Source organism: Cricetulus griseus, chromosome X, assembly GCF_003668045.3.
Source record: "Cricetulus griseus strain 17A/GY chromosome X, alternate assembly CriGri-PICRH-1.0, whole genome shotgun sequence".
Classification (NCBI taxonomy): domain Eukaryota; kingdom Metazoa; phylum Chordata; class Mammalia; order Rodentia; family Cricetidae; genus Cricetulus; species Cricetulus griseus.
In genome coordinates this window covers 59,430,375-59,455,666 of record NC_048604.1, presented here as the reverse complement: position 1 = coordinate 59,455,666, position 25,292 = coordinate 59,430,375, and the positions used below count along the sequence as shown (strand labels likewise).

The 25,292-nt window shown below is 38.8% G+C and overlaps 1 protein-coding gene across 3 annotated transcripts in view; it reads left to right on the top strand.

The window, feature by feature from the left end:
- Positions 1-15,966: 15,966 nt before the first annotated feature.
- The window catches only part of Znf711 (zinc finger protein 711), a 29,654-nt gene continuing 20,328 nt past the window's right edge, over positions 15,967-25,292 (top strand). The window contains exons 1-2 of one of the 3 annotated variants that reach the window (XM_027433066.2): positions 15,967-16,132; positions 19,514-19,618. In XM_027433066.2, coding sequence (XP_027288867.1) covers positions 19,540-19,618 — 79 coding nt within the window. In that variant the 5' untranslated portion in view covers positions 15,967-16,132; positions 19,514-19,539. Of the gene's footprint in view, positions 16,133-16,760; positions 18,031-19,513; positions 19,619-25,292 lie in introns of those variants that run through there. The other 2 variants (XM_027433067.2, XM_035450261.1) reach the window with 2 other exon arrangements.

Sequence of the window (25,292 nt, the reverse complement as noted above, 5' to 3'; positions counted from 1 at the left end):
CTTGTTGCACAATTGTGGTCTGACCTAATCTGTTCTCAAAAACCTCATTGCATAAAGCTGTTATTTCCTGAAAGTAGGTGGTGAGGTTATCCTTATCTCTGTTCCTGAGTCCTCTGGCTAGTAATATTATTTGTACCAGCAAGCTAACTGCCATTACGGCATATAGGCCAGTAATTGGCAGATTAGCATCTTCCTCAAACATTGAATTCACACAATAAGCAAAAATATTACCAGTTTTAGCAAATGATAAATATTCCGCCATAATTTTACCTGATTTCTACTCTAGATGCAGTAACTATCTTTGACTAGCAGGTGGCACAGGCATTCAGCTACCAGGCACAGCATTTGGCAGTGGCTGGTAGCAGCAGTGGAGAGAGGTCACAAAGTGGCTGCACTTATCTTAGAGAGTATACGGCCTTGCGTCTGCAACCACTGAAAGAGCTGGCTTTACTGCTGCCTTGGCCAGGGGAAGCAGCAGGCCCTGCTGAAAGCCGAAGCTTACTTGGCTCTAGGGCAGAAGGCCTCCAGGCACAGGTAGGCCACAGTCTGGGCTGGTTCCGGGCATGTTGTGGTAAAACCATGGGAGGTCAAGAACTCTCCCAGCTGGGCACACTGTTCTGAGCAGCTCAGTGGCAGCTGGGATGCACTTGTGTGGTGCAGCAGGTCGGCTGGGAGCCGGGAGCACCTGTGGAGAGATGGCGCTTTCCAGGCCTAGGCCACCGGCCCGGTAGAACTCACAGGCTGTCCAAAATGGGGTATAGGTTTCCAATATCCCACTCCTGACAACCAGATAAAGTGGGAAATTACCAATACAGAGTCAGATAGAAATACAAGGGATTTTAATAGGGAAAAAGCCTTACTTACAGAGTGAGCTAGCCAGCCAGTGGGCAGCAGTCTGTACAGCAAGCCGAAAGCAAAACCGAAATCCCAGCCACCTGACCAACTCTTACTCTACATCACCCTGACCATGCCCTTGAAGGTGTGGTCAGACACACCTGTACCAGCCCCTAAGTAGGCGTGGCTACAGCTTCCCCTACATATTCCACTCAGTTTTTAAATTTATTTTGAGGGCACTCTTATTTACATATTAATCCCCCCATTCCCTGGCCTTCCCCTCCTCCCATGCTCCCCATTGGCCCCCTAACCCACACCCCACCCACTCCCCAGGGATAGTGAGGCCTCCACGAGGTACCATCAAAGTCAGTCACATCATTTGGGGGAGGGTCCAGGCCCTCCTTCCTGTATCTGGGCTGCAATGGTATCCCTCCATAAGGAATGGGCTCTCAAATTCCATTTGTGCTCTAGCAATAAACACTGGCTCCACTGTTAGAGGTCACATAGACTGTCTTGGCCTCCTAGCTGGCACCCACACTTAGAGGGCTTGGTTTAGTCCAATGCTGTTTCCCCAGATTTATGACTAGATTCTCCATGCTCTCACTAGGTCAGGTCAACTGTTTCTGCGGGTTTCTCCATCACCATCTTGGCTTCTTTGCTCATCCCACCTCCCTCTCTGCAACTGGATTCCAGGAGTATGGCTCAGTGTTTAGCTGGGGGTGCCTGTTTCTGCTTTGATCAGCTACTTACTGGATGAAGGCTCTAGGAATGTTAACCAAGGTAGTCATCAATCTCATTATAGGGGAAGGGCGTCAAAGGCACCCTCTTTACCACTGCCTAGACTCTTAGTTATGAATCCCATAATATTTCCCCTGTGCCAGACCTCTCTCCAAACTTGTACTGGCTCCCTCTATCAAGGCATCTACTTTCTTGCCATCCTCTATACCTCCCCTGTCTCAGTCCTCCTGTTCTCCTCCCTGTTCCCCTTCTTCCCCTCTTCCCTTCCCACCTCACTCTTCCCCCCACCTCTATGCTCCCAATTTGCTCATGGTTTCTTGTCTCCCTTTCCTTCTTTGGGGACCATGTGTTCTTCTCTTGGGTTTCTCCTTGTTTCCTAGCTTCTCTGGCAGTGTGGGCTGTAGAGTGGTAATCCTTTGCTCTATATGTAAAATGCATATATGAGCGAGTACATACCAAGTTTATCTTTTTGTGACTGTGTTACCTCACTCAGGATGGTTTCTTCTATTTCCATCCATTTGCCTGTGAATTTCAAGATTCCATTGCTTTTATCTGATGAGTAGTACTCCATTGTGTAAATGAACCACATACTCTTTTAAATTATATAGCTCTGTAGGATAAATTGAAATCTGGGATGGTGATACATCCAACAGTGTTTTTAATGTTCAGGATTGTTTTGCTTATAGCAGGTCATTTGTGTTTACATACAAAATTTAATATTGTTATTTTCAATTTCGGTGAAGACTCAAATTGGAATTTTTATGGCAATTACATTGAATTTGTGTATGCTTTCGGTAGGGTGGCCAATTTCACAATATTAATCTTACCAATTCATAAGCATAGGAGATCTTTACATCTTCTGGTTTCTTCTTCAATATCTCTCCACAATTTCATTAGTCTTTCATTTCCTTAGTTAGGTAACGTTCAAGATATTTTTGATGCTATTGTTTTCATGATTTCTTTCTCTGTATATTTGTCATCTATATATAGAAAAACTACTGAGTTTTTGTTAATTTTATTTCCTGCTATCTTGTTGAATGTATTTATCAGCTGCAGTTTTCTGGTGGCATCTTTAGGGTCTTTTATATATGCAACCATATCACATGTAAAGAAGGGTTCTTTTACTTCTTCCAATCCCATTTGCTGATCATTATCTGACACTCTGCAAAAAAAAACTCAACTGGGCTGATGAAAAACCTCAACATAAAACTTGACACCCTCATAAAAAGAGTTTGGCAATGCCCTTTCTGCTTCTATTGTGTGGAACAATATGAGGAGAATTGGTATTAGCTCTTCTTTGAATTTCTGATAGAATTCTGCACTGAAACTATCTGGCTTTGGGCTTTTTTGGTTCGGAGTCTCTTGATGACTTCTTCTATTTCATTAGGGGTTATAGGTCTATTAAAATTGCTTATCTGTTCTTGATTTAATTTTGGTAAGTGATACCTATCCAGAAAATTGTCCATTTTCTTTACATTTTTTTAATTTTGTGGAGTACAGATTTTCAAACTTTGACCTGATGATTCTCTGGATTTCCTCAGTGTCCTTTGTTATGTCCCCCTCTTCATTTCTGATTTTATTAATTTGCATGTTCTCTCTCTGCCTTTTGGTTAGTTTGGATAAAGGTTTGTCTGTCTTGTTGATTTTCTCCAAGAAACAACTCTTTGTTTCATTGATCCTTTGTACTGTTTTCTTTGTTTCTACTTTATTGATTTCAGCATTCAATTTGATTATTTCCTGGCATCTACTCCTCTGGGGTGAGTTTGCTTCTTTTTGTTCTAGAGCTTTCAGTTGTGCTGTTAATTCTCTAGTGTGACTATTCTCTAGTTTCTTCATGTGGGCACTTAGTGCTATGAACTTTCCTCTTAGCACTGCTTTCAAAGTGTCCCATGCGTTTGGGTATGTTGTGCCTTCATTTTCATTGAATTTAAGGAAGCCTTTAATTTCTTTCTTTATTTCTTCCTTGATCCAGGAGTGATGTAATTGAGCATTGCTCAATTTCCATTAGTTTGTAGGCTTTCTGCAGTTTGTGGTGTTGTCGAATTCTAACTTTAAACCACGGTGATCTGATTAGATACAGGGGGTATTCCAATTTTTTGTATCTGTTGAAGTTTGCTTTGCTGCCAAGTATGTGGTCAAATTTAGAGAAGGTTCATTGTGTCGCTGAGAAGAAGGTATATTCTTTTGTGTTTGAATGGAATGTTCTGTAGATGTCTGTTAAACCCAATTGGGTCAAAGCTTCTGTTAGTTCCTTTGTTTCTTTGTTAAATTTCTGTCTGGTAGTCCTGTCTAGTGATGAGAGTGGAGTGTCCAGTGGTGAGAGTATGATGTTAAAGTCTCCCACTATAAGTGTGTGTGGTTTTATGTGTGATTTAATTTTAGTAATGTTTCTTTTATGAATGTGGGTGCCTTTGTATTTGGGGAATAGATGTTCAGAATTGAGACTTCATCTTGATGGATTTTTCCTGTGACGAATGTGAAATGACTTTCTTCATCTCTTTTGTTGAATTTTAGTTTGAAGTCTAATTTGTTATATATTAGGATAGCTACACCAGCTTGTTTCTGTCTTTGAAGTTGAGGTGTGTTTCTTTTATGCAGTTGATCTATTCTATCTTTGTATCCATTCTGCTGTTAGACTGTGTCTTTTTATAGTCGAATTAAGACCATTAATATTAATGACTGTTAAGGGATATTAATGATCATTGATTGATTCTTGTTAGTTTTGGATTTGTTGTTGTTCTTGGGTGTGTGTGTGTGTGTGTGTGTGTGTGTGTGTGTGTGTACTTCCCTTTTATTTGGCTTTTGGTAAAGTGGAATTATCTATTGTCTATATTTTTTGTGAGTATAGCTAACTTCCTCAGGTTGGAGTTTTCCTTCCAGAACTTTCTGTAGGGCTGGATTTGTGAATATGTATTGTTTAAATCTGGTTTTGTCATAGAATACCTTGTTTTCTCCATCTATAGTGATTGAAAGCTTTCCTGGGTATAGTAGCCTGCACTGGCATCCATGGTCTTAGTGTTTGTAGAACATCCATCCAGGATCTTCTGGCTTTCAGAGTTTCCATTGAGAAGTCAGGTATAATTCTGATCAGTTTGCCTTTATATGTTACTTGGCCTTTTTCCTTTGCTGCACTTAATATTCTTTCTTTATTCTGTATGTTTGATGTTTGGATTATTATGTGGCCAGGGGACTCTTTTTGGTTCAGTGTATTTGGTTCTTTGTAAGCTTCTTGTTCTTTCATAGGCATGTCCTTCTTTATGTTGGAAAGTTTTCTTCTATGATTTTGTTGAATATTTCTTCTGCACCTTTGAGCTGTCTCCTATTATCTAAGATGTTAAGAAAAAATTAAATTACAAAATCTGCAGGTAAATAGATGACGCTGGAAATGAATATTCTGAATGGGGTAATACAGACCCAGAAAGATAAATTATTCAGGCTTTCTTACATTGGTGGATTTTAGCATTGGATCTTCACATAAGTGTGTTTTATTTTGAATGCACAAAGACATTATAAAATTATTAAGGGAGCATATCAGGGAGAGCCTTCAAGGAGGGGATTGAGATAACAGTGGTTTGAAGTCTTAAGAGGATTTAAAAACAGGAAAATTTAGATTGGGGTAGGGGATTCCAGGAGGGTGATGTAGATGCGGGAATATGGAGAGGGATAAGTTATAATAAATTCCTTTTGACAAAGTCATATGTAGAAGCAGTGACTAGGAATGCAGGTTCTAGTTGAATGGCCATTCAATTTCTCCATATTTGCTGACATAAATATGTGGGGTCTTTAGCAATAGGGAGTTACCAGGTTGAGGAGGGTAAACAGCAGCATTGGCAGTAGCCTGTAATGTTTTGGTCTGCAACTCTAAAAGATACACCCCATTCCTGGTACTGGGAGTTTTATTTCATAGCATATGGTGTCTAGGGAATTATCTCCTCTATTATATGGTAATTCTGGTTAAATTATTTTTACACACACACACACACACACACACACACACACACACACACACACCACAAATCTTCTACTAAAGTAGCCTTTCAAAAGACCTTTTCTGCTAGTTATCCCTCTCATATTCCCTCCTTTACCCTGCCCTCCCATTCCCATCACCATGTAATTCTTCTATTCTTATCTCTGCTTTATCACTTTATGACACTATATTCTATTTGCCCTTCCTCAAAATATCTGCTCCTCTCCCTAGAATTTCACCAGTCACCTAACCTCTGTGGGTATTCCAATTGACATCCATATATGAAAAAAATATGAGGTGTGTGTCTTTTTGTCTGGGTTACTTTATCCAAAATTTTCTTTACTGTTCCATTAATTTATCAAAAATTTTCTTTTTTATTAATTTTTAATTTAAATTAGAAACAATCTTATTTTACATACCAATCCCAGTTCCCTCTCTCTCCTATCCTCCTATTTCCACCACTATGTCCCCTTCCCACCCCCATCCAGTCCTCAGAGAGGGTGAGATATCCAATGGGGGGATCATCAAAGTCTGTCACATCATTTGGGGCAGGACTGAGGCATTCCACCATGTATCTAGGCTGAGAGAGTATCCCTTCACAGGGAACTAGTAAAGAAAAGTAGAATTTTTCTGTGACTTTTTAATTTTTTCTTCTCACATACAAAGCATCCCAACTACAGCATCCCCTCCCTCAATACCCTCCAGTGGCACCCTATACTCTCCTCCATATCCCCTCAGAAAAGAGCAGGCTTCCAGTGATATCAACTGAATACAAGATGTATTAAGACTAGAAACAAACCTTCATATAAGGACTGGAAGAGGCAACCCAGGATGAGGAAAAGGAACCTAACAGCAGGCAAAAGAGTCAGAGACAGCCCTACTCCCAGTGTTAGGAGTCCTTCAGCACCTGTTGAGCTACACAACTGCAACATGTATGCAGAGGACCTACTGCAGACCCATTCAGTCTCTGTTCCAGCTTCAGTTTCTGTGAGCCTCTATAAGCCCTGCTTATTTTAATCTGTAGGCTATGTTCTCCTAATGTCCTGGACCAATATGGCTCCTGCAATGCTTCCCCCCCCTTCAGGAGATTCCCTGAGTTCTACCTAACATTTGGCTGTGAATCTCTGCATCTGCTCCCATCAGCTTCCTGAGAAGCATCTCTGACAACAATAGGGCTACACACTGATCTATGAGTATAGTAGAATATCATTAGGAATCATTTCATTGACTTTTTTTTCATTTTGGCCATGTTTGTTTCTACCCTAGGTCTTTGGGCCATCCAAATATTCCTGGCCATCCAGGCAGTGTTCAGCCAGGGCTCCCTCTTGTGGCTTCAGACTCAAGTTAGTTCAGTCCTTGGTTGGTCACTCCCACAAGTTCTGCACCATTACCCCAGAACATCTTGCAGGCAGAACAGGTGAGGGTTAAAAGTTTTGTGGCTGGGTTGGTGTCTCATTCCCACCACTGGGAGCCTTGTTACAGAAGATGGCCAGTTCAGATTCTGTATCCCTCATTACTAGGAGTCCTTGTTAGGATCACCTTCGTAGATTTCTGGGAGTTTCCAGTGCATTGGGTTTCCACATCACACCCTAAATGCCCTCCTATTCCAGTTGTCTAGATTTCCCCCTCATGTCTAATTTTAATTTTTGGCATATTCATACATGTGTACATTGTTTTTTTTATCATATTCAATCCTGGTTACTATCTCTTAATCCCCTTGCTACTACTGCTGACTTCTTTGCTCTTGCCAACTAATTCCCATCCTGGCTTCATGTCTTCTTTTAGTGTGTGACTCATTGAGTTTAATTAGAGTTGCTGTCATGAAAATGGGTGGTAGTTTGTTTACCAGATCTTGAGCAACTAGCATGCTATACAATGAAAAAAAATGACTCCCCTCTCCCCAGCAGTCAAGGCCTCATGAACCCTTTATCTGTCCATGAGGATATGTTAAGGGCCCAGTGTTGTGAAATACTTGTTTAGGCACCCACAGCTACTTTGTGTTCATGATTGCAATGGTCATACCACATCCAAAAGACAACATGTTATAGCAATATTCATTTTCAGGCTCTTATATTCTTTCTGCTTCTCTCTGCAGAACTCCTTTTAGTCTTCTAAGGGCTTCTGTAGATGTATTGTTTATGGTTAAACACTCATCAGTCCCTTATGGCCAGTAGGTTCATCACTTGTAAGTCTCTGCATTAATCATGGCCCTCTGTAAATAAGTTTTTCTGACCAATGCTGAGATTAATACAAATTTGTATGTACAAACATACATATTTAGAAGCCAGTTAGATCACATGTTCATTCATCTAGACAACAGTAGTAGATGTTTACCCCCACTTTTGAGCAGGTTTAAAGTACCAGGTATGTATTCCCTCCTATGGAGCAAGCAAGCTTCAAATCCAATCAGAAAGCAGTTGAGAAAATGTTGAGATTTTAGCATTTGTAAGGAATCAAACTATTTTATCCTTTCAAAAAGTTCTTGAAAATGTTTAGTCCCGATAATTTTCCTAGCCTAAATAGTAAAAGGTTCATTTGTCTCCAAAATGAAAGACAGGACCTCTATGCCAGAAGAGCCTGCATTCCACAAAATTGTTTTCTATTTCAGAAAGGTCACAGTTGACAATAACATAAATTTTCAAACACAGAACTGGTAAATGCATTAAGGTTTCTCATTGGAATTCTGCACTTTAATAGTCTCTCTCTCTCTCTCTCTCTCTCTCTCTCTCTCTCTCTCTCTCTGTCTGTCTGTCTCGGTGTGTGTGTGTGTGTGTGTGTGTGTGTGTGTGTGTGTATGTGTGTGTGTGTATGTGTGTGTGTGTGTAATAAGCTGCAACTCATGCATATTACCATTGTAAAACTGCATTATTGCAATGTATTTTACTATGTATTAAATTACTATTATGTCCCGGGGCTCCTTGTAGGAACACTACTACTCACTGGTGAACTCATTATTGATATTGAAGAATTCCCTTGATAACTATAAGCAAGCTAGTATTTCAATGCCCAAAGTGTTATATTAACAGATATAATTAGATTTGTCACTGCATTAACATTATATTTTCCCCATAAATATTGAAAAAATCATGTACTCAGACCTAGAGGGAAAGAATATATTCTTAAATATGGAAATGAAGAAACTATTATGTACTTATTATAACAATGGATGTAAAGGTTCAATGCAAGTCAGCACAAGTCATAGTTGAGTGTATGTTGCCTATTGCTTTCACATCTAAACAAAAAATGAAGTCTGATTTTTATTTCTCCTTTTACTGAAAATTGATTCTTTTCCCACACAATATATCCTGATTATGGTTTTGCCTTCCTGTACCCCACCAAACTCCTCACCATATACCCTCCAATTTGTATCCACTTGGGGAGTGTTGTGCCCACACTCTGGATACCTAAAACCACCAAGAGGTCAGACCAGATGCAGAAACAAGAGTCTTTTTAATTTACAAGTTAACTTGGGTCCTCTCTCCCTCTAACACAACAGATGGGGTAGGAGGGACCCTGGGCAGAAGTGGAGCGGGGGACATATTGGGGTAGAGCAAGAGGAGTGTCTGGGAGTCTGCTAGTTACAGAGCAGCAGTCTCAAAATTGGTGTTTCTGGGCTGGGGAAACCTGTCCTGAGTTAATTTGTCAACTGCAGCTGCAGAAAGGTTTCTGTACCTGGAGGCCCAGGACAGTTGCTACGCCCTGCATTCCACTATTATCAGTTAAGCACATCCAGAGTCTTCCAGCTAACTTCTGATTGTTTACTTGACACATACAGGGTATCTGGAGGTTGCTTCCTAGTGATTAGGGCAAGGTTGGGCAAGGTCGGGCAAGGTCGGGCAAGGTCGGGGGCTCAGCACACGTTGCTGATTCAGGGACCTATGTCTTTCTAGGTCTTTTCTGTAGCCTTTCATGACTGCCAAAGCTGGGGGCTGGGTGTGGGTGTGGGCCCTTCAGGGAGTAAAGGGTTTATTACAGTTTACAGATCTGTATCACATTCATCACTGAGGGAAGTCTGGGCAGGAATTCAATCAAGGCAGGAACCTGAGGGCATAAACAGAAGAGGCCATAGAGGAGTGCTATCTACTGGCTTGTTCCCCCTGGCTTTCTGAGTCTATTTTTTTTAATAGCATTCAGGACTACTATTCCAAGGGTGGCACCACTCCCAATGGTTGGACCATCCCACATCAAGAAATAATTAAGGAAATTTACCCCAGACTTGTCTAAAGCCCAATATAGTTAGGGTGTTTTCTCAATTGAGGTCCCCTCTTCCAAAATAACTTTAGTCTGTGTGAAGCTGACATTAAAAACTAACCATCACAGCTATTAAGAACAAAGTGTGTCCAGGCACTATGGTAGATGTTTTATGTAGTCACTAGTTCAGTGATAAGAAACCCCTGGGGAGCAGAAATGGTATGGGATAGGTAGAGTGTTAGTGGGGGCAGGGGAGGAGGGGAGGGAGAGGGAACTGGGATTGATATTTAAAACAATCTTTTTCCTAATTTAAATAAAAACATGGAGAAAAAAGATCAAAAAAAAAAAAGAAAACAGTATCATGTAGGCATACATACAGGCACATATAATGAATGATATAACAGAATAGACAGACAAGAGGTAAATCTAAGCCAACTCAGTTTCAACAAAGGTGTTTATAACACACTTGAGTACTAATGTTTTCAACAAATAGCTTTTGAAAAATGTAGTGTCCATACATAAAAAATAGTATACCCCAATATTTCAACAATTATTATAATAACTGAAAAGCTGAACAACAAAGGAAATAATGACAGTAGGAAGTCCTTCTTTATCAATAATTACTTTTAAACAAATAGATTAAATTTCTCTAACCAAAAAAATAGAATAATTTAGTGGGTGAAAACTAAAACAGAAGGTAAAACAATAATAAATATTCAAATTCATACTGTCTACCAGAGAATAAATTTAAATTTAAACATGCTTATATGCTGATAGTTAAGGAATAGAAAAGGATATTTCTTTCTTTCTTTTTTTTTTTTTTTTGGTTTTTCGAGACAAGATTTCTCTGTATAGCTTTAGAGCCTATCCTGGCACTCACTCTAGAGACCAGGCTGGCCTCGAACTCACAGAGATCCGCCTGCCTCTGCCTCCCGAGGCTGGGATTAAAGGTATACGCCACCAACGCCAGGCGAAAAGGATATTTCTATGAAGGCAACAAAATGGGGTAGCTAAACTTACTTCAAAAGAGCTACAATTTAATGAAAAGCATGTCACAGGAGACAAAGAAGGTCATTATATAACAAAGGAAGATATACTAGATATATATTTATGCTACATCAAAGGACCTAAATATATTAAGTAATATTGGCAGCAATAAGAACAATAGTAATATAATAATAATAGATTTATTACATCACTTTCCATAGTAAGTATACCTTGTCTAGACAAAACAGAGAATCAGACAGAATACAGAACATCCCACGAGTGACAGACTGTATGTTTGATTCAAGTGTATAGAAAATATTTTACAGAATATACCATATATTGTGTCACAAAACAAGTTTTAGTAAAAATTTAAGAAGTGCTGAAATACTATTGTCTAATTAGAAAGGACTGTGGGTTACCTCCCTCAAGATGATTTTTTTTCTAGTTCCATCCATTTGCCTGCAAATTTCGTGATGTTATTTTTTAACAGCTGAATAATAAACAATTGTGTAAATGTACCACATTTTTTATCCATTCAGTTTAAGGATACCTAAGTTGTTTCCAGTTTCTGGCTATTACAAATAAAGCTACTATGAACATAGTTGAGTCAATGTCCTTGTGGTAGGAAAGAGCAGCCTTTGGGTATATGCCCAGGAGTGGTATTGCTGGGTTTTGAGAGCACTCTTAAAAAGGCATTTACCATCATTAAGTACCAGACAAATGCAAGTTTAGGATCTAATAAGATACCATTTTCTACATACTAGCTATTGTAAACTAAAGAATAGTGATAACATCAAATTTTTTGAAGATACTGATAGGGAAGTTGTTAAGATATTTGGGTGATAATAGCCTGAAAAACTTTTACTTCAATATTTCATCTCATGTTTCATCCATTGCTAATGTTGCTTAGGTCTGTTGCTATGTTTGAGAATTTTAAAATGCTGATTTTCTATTAAGGATATTGTATTGTGCTGAAATAGCTTCTACGGAAACAACAAAATGAACTGTTGATTTATTTTCTTTTTACTGTTAATTTCCGGAGTATCTAAGTTGATATTCTATGAATGCAGGAAAAATAGCTTCCACTGAAGGTTTTGTTTGGGAGATCTCTTTTGAGATCCTGACTCAACTTAGAAATTTTTGCATTTAATATACTTCCATCATTCACAGCAACTATTATCTTTGGAAACTTTTGTGTACTTTTGGCATGAACACACCAGTTTTCGAAAGTTTCCTCTGTGTTGGAACAAAATGACAAAATCTCATCTTATTCGTTTCCTACCTGAAACCTGGAGGTAGCCACTTCCCCCAATGTTTCCTGGTCCTGTTTGTGGAGAATAGTATTTAGACTTTCTTGTGTAATTTGTAGTTTTTAATCTAGGTTATTTTGAGGGAAAATGGTATTATTCAATGTTAATTTAGTTTTATTATAATGTTAGTTAAATGTGAACAAAACCAGAGCAGTATAGAAATACAATCTTTGTGTGTGTGTGTGTGTGTGTATACAATTATAAAATTCAGAAAACAAACAAAAAATCCTACTGAATTAACAGCATTAATTTACTATCACACATTATATATTTGATGAAGCTAAATTGTAGCTCATGCATGAATATGACTGCAGTGGCACAGTGAATGTGGCTCGCCCTATTGTATGCTATGAGATGACTCACCCCACCCATCACTCTAACCACCAAGATATTTGATTATGCACAGCACACCGGGTAGTACCATATAATTTATAAATGAAATCTGACTCTTGTTTCAACTCATTCCAGAACAATTAAAACACTATTATCTAATGTCAACATGTTTGTAAATAGAAATAGAAATATGAATGTTGACAGTGCATGGCAGTATATATTTGTAAAGTGTTCTTCTAGGTGACCCAGAATATGCTTATGTTCATTCATTTTGTATTATTCCATGAGAGTTGCCTAGGTTACAGTGAAAGCAAGAAGAGGAATACAGTTCATACATGAGATTCAGTTTAAAGAGAATATAGCTGATGACAAACTGTGACTGCAGAATCATTTAAGAAAAAAGAGCCAGCGATATTTGGTTTCTAAATGTACCGTGGCAATCCACTATTACTTAGCTGAGGTTACTGAGGAAGTCAGAGGGAGTGAATTGGACAATCTACAAATCAAAGCACACTATAAATTATAGAAGTTACAGAACCTGATTAATATTATTGGTCTTGTAGCTAGTATGAAACCAAAGAGGCACTAAAATATCAACATATAAACAATATTTATTATTATTATTATTTAAAACATTGTACTTCATGTTTTTTCTTCCACATTAGGTAGCCATTTTCCTCCTTTAAATGAGTATATTTTATGTTTTTGATTTGATTCAATTTAATTTTTTTCTATTTCATTAAATTGGGTTATATGGAAGATAAATGAGTCAGAAGAGAATTACAATGGACTCACTTGCTGAAAGCTTCAAGTGAAGTAAGAATGGAGTGTAGACACTCGATTCTATATATTCTTCCGGCTTGGAAACTTGCTATTTTGAGATTTCATGACTAAACAGACACAAAAGAATTGCTTAGCATTGAGTTGTAGTAATGTAAGTAAGAAGGTGTGAATCTGAACAAAGGATGATGTTAGAAATGGTCAAAGTTTGGTGACTTCTACAGATGTTAAGGAGATATAATTCTCATGGCATTTTCACTGATCAGATTTTTAAGGAAAAAAAGAGCAAGGATGTACCACAATGCTGCCATTCACAAAATGGAGTCTCTCTCTCTCTCTCTCTCTCTCTCTCTCTCTCTCTCTCTCTCTCTCTCTCTCTCTCTCTCTCTCTCTCTCTCTTTCTCTGTGTGTGTGCACGTGTGTGCGCGTGTGTGTGCGTGCGCGCGTGCGCGCGCACGCACACACACGCACACACGCACACACGCACACACACGAACACACGAACACACACCCCAAATCAACCAAACACACAAACACTTCTTTTTAAAGTTTTTTCCTAAGTATTCAGTTGGAATTGTCACAGGAAAAGACTAGTAAGCAGTATTTGACAAATTATTAAGTACAGAAATATGTCACAATATACACTCCTAAAAACACCTTTCTTCACGTAGGAAAGAAAATAGAAGTGTAAAGAAATGATAGCTAAAAGGATGAAAAAACATCCTGGCCCACAGGCCAAATCTGGACAAGTACCATTTTCATATATATACTTGAAAGGGGACTTATGTTTTAAATGGTTAAAGAAATACCCCAAAGAATGATTTCAAAACACAATGAATGGAATAGAATTCAAATGCCAAAGTATATAAATTTCTAATAGAAAACAACCTTGCTCACTGTGTACAAATTATGGCTGCTTTGAGCTACAGTAGGAGAGTTGAGTAGTTGTGATATAGACTTTACAAGCCTCGGAAATGTTTCCTTGGTTTGGATAGGTAGTTTAGCAGTTGAGTGCTTGCGAGCCTTCATCCAGTAGCTGTTTGAAGCAGAAACAGACACCCATAGCTAAGCACTGACCAATACTTCTGGAATCCAATTGTGGAGAGGGAGGAGGGATGAGCAAAGGAGCCAAGACGGTGCTGCAGAAACCCACAGAAACAGTGGGCCTGACCTAGTGATAGCATGGAGATCCTAGTCATAAATCTGGGGAAACAGCATTGGACCGAATGAAGCCCTCTGGAGCCAGGTCCCCCCCCCCAGACAGGGTTTCTCTGTGTAGCTTTGGAGCCTATCCTGGCACTTGCTCTGGAGACCAGGCTGGCCTCTAACTCAGAGATCTGCGTGCTTCTGCCTCGCTAGTACTGGGATTAAAGGCATGGGCCACCAACGCTGGGAGCCAGTCTTTAACCCTAGAGCACAAATTGACTTTGGGAACCCATTCACTATGGACGGATACTATTGCAGCCCAGATACAGCAAGGAGGGCCTAGGCCCTCCCCCAAACGATATGACACACTTTAAAGGTCACTGGTGGAGGGCCTCACTGTCTCTGGAGAGGAGTTGGGGGATTGGTTGGGGGGGTTGGTGGGGAACACGGGAGGATGGGAGGGCGAGGGAATGGGGGGGATAAATATGTAAATATAAGTAGTAAAGAATTTAAATAAAAAAGTTTGTGTGAGGTATTGGGTTTCATCCCCAGCACCATGGGAAAATATTTACTACTATTTATTTTCAAAACTAAAATATCTAGTACCTGGTACCTTTCAGGGAAAGACTATTGTTTCCTGGTCAGATAGTACTTAGAGTGTCATATCTGTCTAGAGACCTAAAAAAAAAATTTCTAGAGGTATATAGTTCTAGATACCTGGATAAATGATCAAAATGGTGTAGAACAATAACATCTTTTGTTTTTAAATATTCAGATTATTTACTCAATAATGATTTACTCTTTCCTCCTCCACAAAGTACATGTCTTCTCCCTGTTTAAATAGTGTTATAGATTCTGAATGAACATATAATTAAGTCCTAAATCCCAGAACGTAGGGATTTAAAAGTACAACCTGGTTCATCTCTCCTTTGCTGCCTCATTTCATCACCTTTTCTCGCAAACCCATCGAATTTTCCACCTTTATACAGACAGAAGCTAAAAGTGTCACAATTGGTTATTTAGCGTTCATTTAGTTCTCTTGTCTACCTTTTTCTTCCATTTTTTAAACTGTTTTTTTAATGTTAATTTTTTACTTTCTTCTTCACATTATCTCCATTATAAAAGGGATAGAGTGGAGAATGGAGGGAACCTGCAAAACACATATAGGTTTTATTGGTGGAGAGGCAATATCTAATTTGTCAGGTCCTCCAGGGTACACTGTACAGAAGGTACACACACGCACACACACACACACACACACACACACACACACACACACACACACACACACACACACACACACGATTTTTAAATGGCAAGCAACAACTACTGGACGTTCAGCGAGTGGGTCACTCTGCTTTTCCCTCCTTGTCCTCATCTCATTCGGGAAACCTAGAAAACAAAAATCTTCCCACGGAAACTCCTCAGGGACGTCCCAAGATCCGAGCTTGCGCACTCGGACTCCTCGCCCAGCAGCGCAGCCTTCGTGGCTAGTCCGCGGGGTCTTCAAGCACAAACCCAGCGCGGGCTCCACGGTCGGCGTCGCGCGCGCGCGTGCGCGTCTCCCCCCCCCCCTTCTTTGGCCCCCTACCCTGCAGCAAGGGTTGCGTGACGTAATGCAACCTCAGCATGTAGGAGCGGTATAAAGCAGGACGGGGCGGCGCGCCTCCCAGACGCAGAGTAGCCTGTGATTGGCTCGGGCTGCGGAACCTCGGAAACCCGAAAGCTAGGACCTTCCAGGTCCACGGCTGCCGCCCCCCGCGGCAGTTGAGAGCGCGGCCTCAGTCTGCCTGGCGGCGGGGAAGGGGAAGGCGGTGGCGGTCGCATTCCGCGGCGGCGGTGACAGGTAAGGGGACTCCGGAGGAGAAACTCGCGAGCGCCGGCTCTGCCACGCTCAGCGTGTCTCCGGGAGGGGAGAGGCTCCCACCCAGCGTCTCGGGGAGGGCGAGAGGAACAATGGAAGTGGCGTCTAGTCCCCGAGCTTTCCCCCAGCCACCCGAGACCCGGCTCCCTCCGCCGCCGCCGCCATCTGAGGCAGGGGAAACGTTAGCAAGTGAGGGTCCCTTTGGCAGCCGGTCCCCTCCAATCCTCGGCCGGAGCCCCCCACCCCCACCCCCGGGGGGGGAGCTAGAGCCGTCGTTTTGGCCGTCGGTGCTTTAGGGTGACAGGAAAATGGCGGAAAACAAAACGGAGGAGAGTGCGGCGTCCCCTTGGCATTTTGTCCCGGCGACCCCCCCCCCTCCATGATCCTCTCGCCCGCGCCCCGCGTCGCTGCGCTCGCTCGTTCGCCCGCCCGCGGCAGCGGCCGATCAGAACCCCAAGGCACGGCATGGCACGCCCGAGGGCTAACGGGCTCGGCCAGTCAAGTGGCCCTGGGCCGGGCGTGGGGGGGGGGGCGACGATCCGGAGCCCGTCAGAGCTGGGCTGTGTGTGTGTGTAGGGAGGGGGGTGCCGTGTGCGGCAGCCGTCGCCTAGGCTCCAACACCACCATTTTGCTTGGCGGCGGGCTCCCACGTACGGCGGGGCCGCGGGAGTGAGGGGCGGCGAGCGGCTGGGCGGCGCGGGGTGGGGGCAGCGCCGGTGACCGCTGCGCCACGGGAGAGCAGGGAGGGCGCCGCGGGGGACGCCTCCTCGGCTGGGTCTCGCCTCTCCGCTGCCAAGGCTCTCTTGTTCTCGTTCGCTTGAACATCGGTTCGCCTGGGCGACATCTGAGAGGGCACGTGTGTGCGTTCGGCTGGAAATGATTGAAACTTGGCACGGTCGTGGGAAAGGGAGACTTCTGCGGGAAGAGTGCTGCGTCCAAAGCTGCAATATTGCTACTTGCCAGGGCTCCTTTGTCTATCTCTGCAAATACTACTTTTCCATTCTCTTTGCTCAGCCGCCTTACCATTTCTCTTCTGTCCCTCGCCCTGTTGACATCGCGGAGAAGCCTGCTCCTGAACGAGCTGCTTAGAAGAGACAGATGAGAGTAAAATCTGATTTTTGTGTTTTCTGCTTCCCATGCGTTGGTAGAAGGATGTGTACTTGAGGCATAGTTGCTTGGTTTATCTCGGTTCTATAAGCGTGTGTGGTACACTCTTGGTAAGACTGAGAAGCATAGCTACCTATTGGTTATTAAATGCCATACTGCTGTTCCCTTACATTATTTATTATTGATCTATTGAAACTTTATATATCTGAAGAAGTAATTGCACTTTATGTCTTTGCTATCTATGCGGTGTGGTACTTCCATAATATTTGCCCTGTAGGTTATAATTTTCACACTTCATGGAGTGCTAGAGCAGATTTTTCTGTATGGATTTGGCAAAGATACACCTTGTCCTTGGTTGGTCTTTACTGTCCAAATTGAGATGTTTTAAATATGTGATTTAAAGAAGATTTGACTTAAGCAGTTGAATTCTAAATGTAATATTTTTAGATTGTGTAATTTTTTTTTGGGAGGGGGGGTTCTGGTGGTGGCATCCCTCCGGCTGCTTTTGAGATAAACACAGATTTGAGCACGTGAGCTTTCGAAACCTCACCTTACAAAGTAGAAGAGTAGAGAAAAACATTCTTAAGTTGTGTATGAGATTTGGTTAAAAAAATGCCTTTAAGTATCTAATTTGTATTTTCATAATAGGTAAAGGACATTTTCCCAAAGAAAATGCATTGTTTTGAAGGAAAACCGTAAAAAAAGAATTTTTTCAAAATTCACTTTACAGTTTGTAAGGAAATCTACAGTTTCTTCAACCCACTTGTGTTAAGGTGATTAACAAATTATTCTTTTCTTTAGTAATTATAAAAATTTAAACCATAGAATGACTTTTTTAATTGTTGTATTAGTTATCTGATAAAGCAAATGATAAAATTGAAGTCCACATAGTATATTTTTTTAAGTGTCAAAATAAATCCTTATGGCATTTTTACTTAAATGTATGTAAATACAGGTAATTCATGGTGGTGAACTCCATTGGCCTTTTGTCCTTATCTTGGATGACAGCAAGACAAAACATACTAATTTGAAAGAAAGGCAAAATATCCCTAAGAAGTCCTCCAAAATATCTAATTTTGTTCCAACATAATTTACCATAGAAATAATTATCCACTGATATAGAATATTTTTGTATACAAAGTGTACAACTCAAGTGTTTGAATAGGAGTTTGTCTTCAAGATTCTTCTGCCTGTTGGGTAGCTATAGAGCTTTACAGAAGGTGAAAAAGGCTTAGCCATACCCCAGTACTTATTTTGTTTGTGTGGCTTTGTCCTAAAATTTTCATTAAGGATGTAACCCTGTGTGATATGGCTCAATTTAACAAACACTTCTGAGTGAAAATAGCATAAATACCCTTTAAAATTTACACAATTTTGGTTGTTTTGTTAGAATCTTTTGTTGCTGGGGTAATGCACATATGCAATTATAAGTAATATATTGAATGACAACATCTGATTTTCTGTTCCATATTGTCAGATTGTCTTAACATAGGAAATGAAACAGGCTGAGCTATTGCTTTAAAAACTTCCATAGAATAGCTTGGTTTTATTAATCATTACTGAAAAATATCAGTTGTACAATTGCAAGCAAATGATATGCTGAAAGAAACAATGCTAAATGTTTGTATGTGATTGGTCTTTTCTTTACCATACTTAGGAAGCAGTCATGTTTCATGATTTCCTCAAAACTGTGAGACAAGAGAATGTAGTAGAGTGAGGCCAGAAGTCCTTACTGGTTCAAAGAACTCTGAGGAAACTTGTGATAGAACAGTTTGCTTATAAGTAGAGCCCCAGGAGCCAGAGGTGAATGTAATATCTGCAGAGCCCTGCCGTAGGGCTGATCTGGGTCTGGAAGAAATGGATGAGAGCTTCTGGATGAAATTCACTAATACTAGACATCTGAGTCCTCTAGTAATGTATAAACATCCCAATTGTTAGTCTGTCGTCATTCATTCTATTTTTTACGTATATTTACCTGGACCTCAGTCTTGCAGTTTTGTTCTTTTGCTTGTTTTTATCATGTTCTGATGGCTTGTCACCATAACTGTGCCTCATTTTCTGTTATCTTGGCTTTACTTCCACCGGCCTCTTTTATGTATGATTCTCACAGCATCTAAGCAGTTTTGGGTATTTCTTTTCTTTTGTAATGAGCATTGCATACTGGTTGTAAGGCATATTTTCTATTGTATTTCTCCCAAAATGACTGATTTGGAGATACATGTGTTTAAACTCCTTTTCAAATCATTTATTTTACAGATATTTGTGAATGAACTTTGCTAAGGATGGATTCAGGTGGTGGAAGTCTTGGATTGCACACTTCAGACGCTAGAATGGCCCATACCATGATTATGCAGGATTTTGGTAAAGCATTTTCTTTGCTGTAGTTTATGATTGTAAAGTAGAATATATTAAAAATGAACAAGAAAGTAGAATCACACTGAAATATTCCTTTACTGGGAAAATAAAATTGTACAGCTTATTTTCTTAAAGGCAAATATAAACAGTATATTTAAGATTATATAGTTTTTAAGAAGCTTGAAATAAACTTAAGATATAAAGAGAATATTTTGCTAGAAATTAAAAACTCACTATGCATACGCCTTAATTGCATCATATTGTGATAGCATATACTAGTTTTCAGATGTAGAAAATGTTAAAACAGCTAAAATACATTTTAAATTACATTGTTCATAAAGCTAGAAAGATTCACGTGTGTGCACGTGTGAATGTCTATGCACATGCACATGTTTGTAGTCACCCACAGGCCCCAAAAGCAGGCATAGGATGTCTTGCTGCCATAGTTATGGGTGGCTGTGAGCTGTCTGATATGGGTGAAGCAAGCACTCTTAACCACTGAGCAATTTTTACAGCCCACCACCTTTTCCCTTTTTTTCCTAATTAAAAAATTCCTTACTTTTATGTCCATTGTTCAGTATCCTTAAAACAGTAATTATTTTAATAAATATGTTAAGAATACATTGATTGTATAGAAAGAAACTAAATTTGGGGACAGTTGGTCTGAATTTTAGAGGAGTTGTGATATACAAATTTAAAAAGGCAGAGGTGGGATCTTAAGATTGAAGATGAAACAGGAATAAAAGTAGAAAACAGAAGTAATAAATGGTTGTAAAAAGGACATGGGACCCATAGGGCCATGTGTAATTGATGAAGCTGAAATCAGTGATGGGGTGCTAGAAGAACTAGGGTTACTTTGCTTGACTAATAAAATGCTAATATTCTAAGTGTGGTTTAATATGCCATTTTCTGCCCTATTTTAAAGTCTATAGTAATAAGAACTTTATTCTAGTCTTGACAGTGATGTTATCTAGGTTATAAACTTGGCTGAATTACTGATCCACTTTTATAATGAGGAGATTGAGGGTCTCTTGAGTTCTGTGATTCTTTGACATTTGTCTCATAAATACACCTGAGTACCTCAAGGTTGAATTTATTAAGGATTGAGATGATTGTTAAAGTGAAAAAAAAGGAGTCATGGATTTGTTCTCCTAAAAGATGAATGTGCTTTGTTATATATTGGTGATTTAGAAATGATTTGGTGTGGGTAAGAAAGTGCAAGAATTGTGATAGTAAATCATGGTTGGTGACTTGATTGGTTTGAGAGGATTTTGAAAAAAAAATATTATAGCACATGTTTGGGTGTGTCTATTAGGGTGTTTTTGATAGAGAATTCAGTAGGAGGAAAGATTCACCTAACACAGTGGGCATCACCATCCAACAGACTAAGGGCCTAGATGCAATAAAATAGGAAGACTGTAGAATGCTTGCAACCACAGACATAGTCACCTTCTGCTTCACTTTCTCCATGAGGTTAGCTGCTTTTCTCTACTATAGGCTCCCTGACATGACATTCAGCGTCTCTCACGTCAGTCCCATTGCAATGGAAACAGGCTGAAATTTCTGAAACTGTGGGCCAAAATGAGTCTTTTAAATTCTTCTCTCATGTTTAAATCCAGTTATGAAAAAAGTGACACAGAAAGAACTAGAGATGAAAGGAAGCAAAGTTAATGATAGATTTTATTTTTTTGTCCTAAAATTCTTGGCTGGAGAGTTCATAAACTTTAAAATGCTAAAACCACTTATATTTCAGTTTAGGCTATAGACTGGAGGGATACTTGAATTTCAATATACTATACAAATTTTCATTTTAAATGTCAGCTTTGTAACCTCAGTATCTTGAGGTTTTCCTATATGTGATAGTTTATTCACTTTTAGTTGCTTTAGAAATAGGAGCTACATATTGAATTACTTTTATACAAATATTATTTTCTCTTTCATTAATATATAATTCATATGCCATACTGATCACCCACTTTAAGTTTATTTTTAAAGTAGTTGTTTTTATTTGTATGTATATGTGTGTGTGTTTGCATGTATGTCACATGTATGTTGGTGCCTGTGAAAGTCAGAAGAGGGTAATAAGATCCCTTGGAGCTGGTGTTACAGGCCATTTAAAGTGGGTGCTGGGACTGAACTGAGGCCCCAAGGAAAAGCAGCAGGCATTCTTTGATGCTGAGCACTTTTCAGACCCTATTTTAAAGTTTATAATTCCATATTTCAGTACAATTAAAGAATTATGCAGTGATCACTGGTCTAATTTTCAGACATTTGTTATCTAAAATTATAATCTCAAAATTGTAAATACATATAAAAACGAAATAAAATCTCTCATACTTAGTAGCAGTCACTTCCTATCCTTTCTCCACCAGTTCTTAACAACCAGTAATTCAATTTATGGATTCAGCTATTCTGAAAAATTCCTATAAATACAATCATATACTATATGGTCTTTCATACATGGCTTCTTTTACTTGAACTCATTTCCATGTGCTATTTATGTTACTGTACATATCAATACATAACTCCTCTTTCATTCCAAATGATATATTATAGGTGACCACGATGTGACTGAAAGAAAAGTTTTCATTTGGTATGTTCTGTGTTGTTTAAGGAAGCAGTAAGAAGATGGGAAAGTTTGAGAACTACTAATTTTAATTGGCATTGTCATAGTTATTTAAAGTCTTCTCTAAAGTGAACTAATGAAGTTTACTTAGTTTTTATGTAAGAAAGAAAGTAGAGAGCTACTGTTTTTTGGTTATATATCTATTCATGATTCAACTTGTTAGTTGTGCTTTTGAAATGATGTTTTAAACTTCATTTTCATGATCTCTTAAATTGAAGTGGGTAAATCAATCCCAACTGAATTTTTATATTGTTGTAATATTATTATTAATTACAGTAAAATTAAAACTTGCTAGAGTATTATTTACTCATTTATGGATTTACAGTTTGTGAATCCATAAAGGAGTACTGTCCTAAAATATATTAGGTTTCCATTTGTCCTTAGTAAATAGATTTTGAAATTTTTGAAGTCATACAGCCATGTAAATAAACTCCCTGTAACCAGGTCTCTACATTCTGTAAGGTTCTCATTTGAGACTATAGGATGAATGTTGTGTAGAAAAACGGAAGAACTAATTTATAAGTTATTAGATCAATTTCTTTTGAAGGATGGCTAAGATTTAAAATTTTACAATATTGTGCCATATAATATTTTTGCTGATGTTTGAGTACAGTGATTTTCCTTACAGTCAGTGTCATTGAGTTTAATCGTTTAAGATTTTAATGTTGCAAAGATAAGTATTGATTTGAAACTGAAATAGCAAAATGGCCTTAGATACTAGTCAAAGACAGATTGTTAAGAAAGGATTTTTTGCTGTCACTCTAATGGGGTGCCAGATAACCTTTGAACAAATTCTTATAAAATGGAAAATACTTTGTCAGAATTTAGTATTTATTGTTACATGTTTATCATTGGTTGACATTTGAGAGATGATTGTTAATCATTTGTGATTTTTTAACTAATAAGATAAATACTTCATGCCATCAGGTTCCTGTTAATAAATTTTTGAAATAATATGTAAATAAATAAGTTTCTATGTGATAAATTTAATTCCAAAAATATTACTATAGCAATGCCCTATTTGCTTAATTTTATAAGTATCTCTTTTAAAACTTATCTTGGATAAGAAACAAAACTTTTCCTCCTAGGATAGTAAAAAAAGAAGAAAATAATACTATAGCCTCAAGTCAAAGAATGAATATAGTTAAACTCTTGAAAATATAGTTTTGGGAGGCTAGTGAGATGGTTTAGCTGATGAAGTACTTGTCATGAAAGCCTAACAATAACCTGACTTCAATTCCTAGTTAAAGGAGAGAACCACTTCATAAACTTTTTACTCATATTTTATATACACAAAATAATAACAATTTTTAAAGAATAAATATATTTTGTTCGTATATGAAATGGAGATAACACACTTATTTTTAGAAATAAATGAGATTATATGTATATGTGTGTATGTGCTCTGTCTCACACACACATGTAGTATAAGGCTGTTTGATGCATTACTAGTGCATAATGCATATTACTTACGTGAAAAAAAAAACAGACTGGTCGGTGGTGGCACATGCCTTTAATCCCAGCACTCTGGAGGCAGAGGTGGGCAGATCTCTGTGAGTTCGAGACTAGCCTGGGCTACAAGAGCTAGTTTTCGGACAGCCTCCAAAGCCACAGAGAAACCTTGTCTAGAACACCTCCCCTTCCCCGCCCAAATAGTACTTATGTGTGTCTGAATAAATGACATTTTAAAGGAAATACAGCCCATGTATAATTGAATAAATGAATTTGTTTTGAAATTTAATGAAATGAAACAGATGAACTAATAAGAAAGCAAACTTATGGACCTTTTTTGGTCTGAGTAATTTTGACATTATTCTGCTGTACCCATTAGTTCTTGGTACAGGCTTTTTAAAGTCATTTGGTTCAGTTTAAAGAAATAAAATCAGGGTAAACAAGTATATTTAGATTCATTTGGGTTTAGGTTTGATTGACTTTGACCTACTATAGGCTAGGTGAACTTGGAATCATTTCTTTTTATTTTCTTTATCAGCTGAGCCAGGTTAATCTGCGCATAGGACAGCACTAGTGTTATTCTATCCTTCCACCTTGCACACTATCTAATCATAAATCAAAGTAATCTCCAATAATACTCTGAAATAATTAGGATTTCCTGAATATTAAATTAAATTATTGATTTCTGAAAAACTTTTTTATGAAATAGTAATCTTAGAATCTACATATAGAGAATCCCATTATTTATGAATTTAATAGGTTTAATATTAATTTTCTTTGCTAAAGCTATCATTTCCACTCTAGATAAATATAGGATTTGAAACCCTAGTCTGTCTTAATCTGTTAATTTTCTGGAGTAATAAATGACAAAGAGTAGTTTTTAAATACACATTCTCTTTGTCTATCATTTTTGTAGGGTTGTGGTTATGCTCTTTTTTCTCTTATTTTTCAGATTACAATTATTTCATTTCTCACCTCTCTTTCCTCACTCCACATCCTCTCCTACATCCCTCCTTGCTCTCTTTCAAATTCATGTCCTCTTTTTTCATTGATGCATATCATAAATACTTTTCATACATTATATTCCTAAATGTAGCCTGCTCGGTCTCTATAATGTTACTTGTATATGTGTTTTCAGGGCTGATTGGTATGCTCTTCCCTAAGGAAGACTACTTCTCCCACCCTGAACATTCCTTAGTTGCAGGGAGCGCCTTTTCTAGGCTTGGAGACCTCATGCTTATTTTGGCATGTTTGTTGTTATGTTCTTTTGCTGTAATTTAAGATTTAGGTGAAAATTGAAGAATGTAGAGAAGGATTTAGAATAGCTGAAAGGGAAGATGGGTGTGTTGGCGTGTGCTGTAATTCCAGACCTCCTGAGGCAGACTCAGGGCAGTCATGAGTTCCAGGTATCCCTTGTCTACATAGCCAGTTTGAGGACAGCTTGCATTGTGTGAGGTGCTGCTTCAAAAATCAGTACAATAATAATAATGATCCAAGACCTCTGTTGAAAAAATTAGTTTTCTTTTCATTCTTAGCTTTGTATTATTTATGCTAGAAACTGGTTTCCAGCTTTAGCTAACATCCTGATGAATTGATCATAGC